At 37.5% G+C, this 5,000-nt stretch overlaps 1 protein-coding gene across 1 annotated transcript in view; it reads left to right on the top strand.

The window, feature by feature from the left end:
• Positions 1-5,000, top strand: part of LOC113821921 (death-associated protein kinase 1) — a gene marked incomplete in the record, with an annotated part of 97,685 nt that overhangs the window by 66,885 nt on the left and 25,800 nt on the right. Inside the window, 7 exon segments of the mRNA XM_070123401.1 lie at positions 1-139; positions 294-448; positions 1,730-1,850; positions 2,653-2,851; positions 3,767-3,879; positions 4,184-4,391; positions 4,810-4,931. The exon segment at positions 1-139 is cut by the window's left edge and continues 59 nt beyond it. Coding sequence (XP_069979502.1) covers positions 1-139; positions 294-448; positions 1,730-1,850; positions 2,653-2,851; positions 3,767-3,879; positions 4,184-4,391; positions 4,810-4,931 — 1,057 coding nt within the window.

Genomic DNA, 5,000 nt, shown 5'->3' with positions numbered 1-5,000 from the left:
ATTGGTAGGTGCCGGTGCCTGTGTTGATTGTCAGGATGCCCACGGTGCGACACCGCTGCACCATTCCCTTGCCCGACACCACACTCAGGCTGCTATGATTCTCCTCCATGCTGGTGCAAATACTGATATAACTGATGATGTGAGTCACTGTATTTAATTTTTTGTATATTTATATTTGTTTATTTGTTATTTTTTAAGTTCATTCTTTAAGGTTAAACAGGAAACAGACAACTCATATATTCATGACATATATATGCATAGCACAGTATGAAACAAGTATCTTTTCCCAACAGCTAGGAGAGACTCCAATTCACATAGTGGCGAGGGAAGGTCTCCTTGCTCTGGCTCAGACTTTGTGTGCCTTTGGCTGTAGTGTTGATGTTTCAAATAAGGCTGGGCTGTATCCCCTTCACCTTGCAGCAAAGCATGGGCACACAGAGCTTGTTAGGTGAGTACTTAAGTGATGTTACTGAGATGATATTGCAGTACTGACATTCTTGAATTTTATCTTTAACCTGTTCATACTCAAGTATGTCCTGTTATGTCATGGCAAAAGTATCACTGGTGATGGGTGATATCTAATAACAGCATGAGCCCAGGTCCTGCAGCTGGAATAATGCCTAAGGAGTCTGACATTTAGCTGGACAGTAGCTCAGATGCACCTGGGCCTTGCCAAACTGTATTGAAAATTTTACGTGACATGTATATGGGTTTATGGTAAATCTAATTTCATTGAATCATATTATTGCAGTTAACCCCCTGCAAACCTATTCACCACAAATATGGCAAACTCCAAAGTGTACCCACAAACCTTACCACCACAATCGTGGGAGGCATGTCAAAAACTGTTGGGATTTTTCCCACGACTTATCATTTTCATTATTAATGAGAGATATATAGTGTTCTCTGATATTGTTTGTACTACTTGGCAAATATCCATCAGCCACACCCATGAAACCACCCCCGTAACCTCACCTCCCTTGTAGTGAGAGGCAGGATATCCTGACCCTATCTTCTTGTAAATGAAATGCCGTGAATGTAGGATTGTAGTTCTGGTACTAAATCTTTTGCTCCCACATTCTCCCTCCTCACTCATTATTATTTACCAGTTACCTCTTGGTTACCTCATCCTTTTTTTACCTTTACATATCTAGATAATTTTAAATGTATCTAATTATGCATTTTATTTTGTGTTTGAAAAGTGATATTGTATGTGATTTATGCACATAATCCTAATGATGTGCCTACCATGTTCATTCATGATTGAGGGGTAACTGTGTTAACTTCTTCAACTTTGCAGTCTGTTGACACATGTATTTGAAATGTGGTAATAAAATGGTGTGTATATAGAAGCGCTATTTATGCTAACAAACAAAATTAGCTTCACTGAAACTAAAGAAATGTACTTGATTTGGATATTTTATTCCATATTATAGTATTTTCTTGGAAGAGGTTTGTTTTGTATTCAGTATAAATTGTGCAAGGATTGATACTGGTTTGTACCACAATATCACAAGTTTGTAGCCTTGCTTCAGTGGTTCCCCAACTTTTTTTAGTGATATCAGCCTAAATTTCCTTTCTGTAGGTCCCTTTTTTTTAATACCCGATCCCAGCTTAGTAGGAAAAATGAGATTTGTTGGTGATTCGTGACTTATTACTAATTTCTGATAGTTGCTGTGTTGTTCAACGAAAATTGTTTAAGATTGATTAAGAAACTTCTGTCCATTAGGTGCTTGTGCTTGGCTGGGTGCACAGTGGAGCAGAAGAGCCGAGATGGAATTCTGGCGGAGGTGTCTGCAATGGCCCAAGGCTATGATGATATTGCAGATCTGCTAAACAAGCTCAGAGGGGTATGTTTATTATTAATTTGTTTATTTACACATAGTTCGAAAGAGGTATCAGAATCTGGCAGTATAATTTTTGTACAATTTGGAGAGAGAAAATATTTGCTGAATGTTTTACAGAAAATTTCATGGCTTCACAGTCTAATATCTTATGATGACATTAAGATACATCTAACAACAAATATATGTATAAAATCTAAATTCCTGGAATAGTCAAAGCTGAGTGGCGAAAGAACTAGGATATTTGTTCTTTTATGACATGCTTATATGTTTAACCCATTTACGATGGGTGTCCCACACATGAGACACCTGGGGAAAAAAAAAAAAAAAAAAATAGCCATGTGTCCCGCCGGTGTGACGCTGTATCGGGGCTTGCGGTCCGACTCAGCAGGGGGCTGCGGCCGATTTTGTAGCTGCCTGAAAGCTTTTATTTTTGGCTTCAAAATATACCGGCGTTAGTGGGTTAATTTACTTGAAGAAAGAATGCAAATATACCGGTCATTGCACAAAAAAATGTGTTTAGAAGCAGAAGTTCTTAGTGGAGAAGAGATTCATACAAAGATCAATAAAGACAGTAGAACTTTCTATTACAGATTTTTTTTAATGGTTTTAAATTCACAGATCTCCTTTGTTAGATATGATTCTCATTATATTTTTGCGTTTTTATTTGTGGAAAAATATATTTATTTTCATTTATATTTTTCCTGGGGAAACTAAATAAAATGTTCACAAAAAGTCTTTACTCTTTTGCATACTTTTAATTGAAATTATTCACTTTTTGTAATTAACTGAATGAATTGAACCACAGGAACAACAACGGGAGGAATACATCCAGCAACTCATTCCAAGTCCATCCCCCATTCAGCGGATTAAGGTGAAGATCCTTGGACACTCAGGCTCAGGGAAGAGTGCTCTTGTTGAGACGCTTAAGACAGGATACTTCTCTTCATTTTTCCGAAGGAGCAAAAGCAATGCATCTTCAACTTCTATAGGGTCAGCTGGGAAGAGTAAGTTTTTTTTTTTTTTTTTTTAGATAAAAAATGTTAACCCATTTACGACGGATGTCCCAAATATGAGACACCCGGAAAAATAAACATTGCCGGGTGTTCTGCCAGTGTGATGTTGGATGGAAACTTGCACTCTGATTCCGTCGCGGGCCGTGGCCATTGCACGGGCAGATTCCGGCCTAGCCCTGCGCGATGTTATTGACATCAGTATCAATAACATTATCCCATTCATTGTTAACCCCTACAAACTGGATGACATGACCATCATGTCATGAAAAAAATTGTCTTGAGGGGCAGTTGAAGTGAACATACTGTCATGGAAAAATTTGTCTGAAGGCCAGTGTGATGAGAACTTCCCAGCATAAAATCTCAGCTGAAGGCCATGATGATAGAAAATAGCGATAAAGCTAAAAAAGTTTTCACAAAATAACTTTTCAAGCGGAGGCGCAGAGTCTTGTCGCTGTTCATGGGTGTTCATGCGCACCAAGCCACACGCCACACGCCTGGGATGCTGGCCACTTACGTAACCATTGTACCTGGATCCAGGGGGTTAACCTGTTGGATCTGGTTGCTTCATGGAAATCACAGAGCTGAAAGTATGGGCAGTGGGTTATGTAAGTGGCCAATATCCTGGGCATGCGGCTCGTAGGCCAGGCATATGGCATATCAAATGACAAATGTAGAAATTGGAAAATGTCAATAAATCAAAAAATTCTTACACACAAAAAAATATAACATATAAAGGGGAGGCATGGAGTCTTGACACTGTCTATGGGTGTTTGTGTGCACCTGTCCGACAGTGAAGCACCTGGATGGAAGGGATAATGTCATTGATAAAGATTTCATCAAATATCCACTTGATCATATGATTTTTATTCTAGTATGATTAAAGTTAATTTACTGAATGATTTACAGGTACATCTGCAATGAAAGGCCATTTTGAGATGGAGTCTCCAGTGAGCTCACGTCAAAACTCTCTTACCTTTGAACCTTGTGAAAATTACACAAGAGGGATAGATGTGCAACAAGTAAGGATTCAGATTTGTTATAGAAAAAGGTTTCTCACTTTGTCCTGTACCTACTGTAAGGAGAAACTGAAAAAATGTGATTTTAGTTACTTTATGATGCAGGTATACATGAAAATCATTATATAATGATACTACCTTGGATAGTGAACCTTTACCATTGTTGAGTCTAGATCTTCACTTGTTAGAAATCCTATTTATAAAGGATGAAATAGTTTATGAATTGACATGGTGATTATTTGATAAACAATGTAGGAAAGGAATTATGATATTGACTTGTTTTTGAAGTGTATCACGTCCTTTCCAGGTCAATATTTCAGGTGTAGGAGAACTGTCCTTATGGGAATTTTCTGGCCATGAAGCATATTTCCCTGTGTATGATCATTTTATTGGCAACACTTCCTGTGTTCATCTCATTGTGTTCCCACTCAACCAACCATTTGATGTGCAGCTACAACAGTGTTCTTTTTGGATGTCTTTCCTGCAAGCACGCATTCCACCTATGGAACCCCTTAGTGAGTAAAGTGTTGACGTTAATTCATGTGATTTTTTCCCCCATTGTTATGTCAGTTTTATCTTGTTCATTGAAGTTTTCCATTTTGCTTGTTTTGATTTTTCATTTAATTTTTTTATCTTCTTTTGTTATTCTTTCATCTTTCTTTTTTTCAAATGTCCTCTCTTAATGTATATCTAATTTACTTATACTTATTATTGTATTTTTGATGGATTCTTTGTAGCCAGTTACATTTACCTTTTGTGTTATATTGAGAAAATAAAGTCGAATCTGGGAGGTATTAAACATAATCTGGAAATTTAGATTGTTTCTTTTCTATTGTAAGTATGCTAATGCATAATTGTTTTACCTTGTTGAAAGAGAAAAACCTTCATCAGCATTTAAAAAATTTATTGGACAAATTTTATGACTCTCTCTAGATGTTCGAGGGAAACCTAGCAAGGCAGCCAAAGTGGCCCTAATTGGCACTCATGCTGATGTGGCCCAGTGTCATCGTAATGCCCAAGGGGAATATATTGCTCCACAAGTGCATCTGCTACAGGTAACACAGTATTTTTAAATCCTCAGGAACTTGTGCTCTTGTAATATGTTCAAAAATGTTATCTAGGGG

This window comes from Penaeus vannamei, chromosome 1 (assembly GCF_042767895.1).
Source record: "Penaeus vannamei isolate JL-2024 chromosome 1, ASM4276789v1, whole genome shotgun sequence".
In the NCBI taxonomy this organism is placed as follows: Eukaryota; Metazoa; Arthropoda; class Malacostraca; order Decapoda; family Penaeidae; genus Penaeus; species Penaeus vannamei.
The sequence above is the reverse complement of the archived record's forward strand: the minus strand, read 5'-3'. Positions and strand labels throughout refer to the sequence as shown.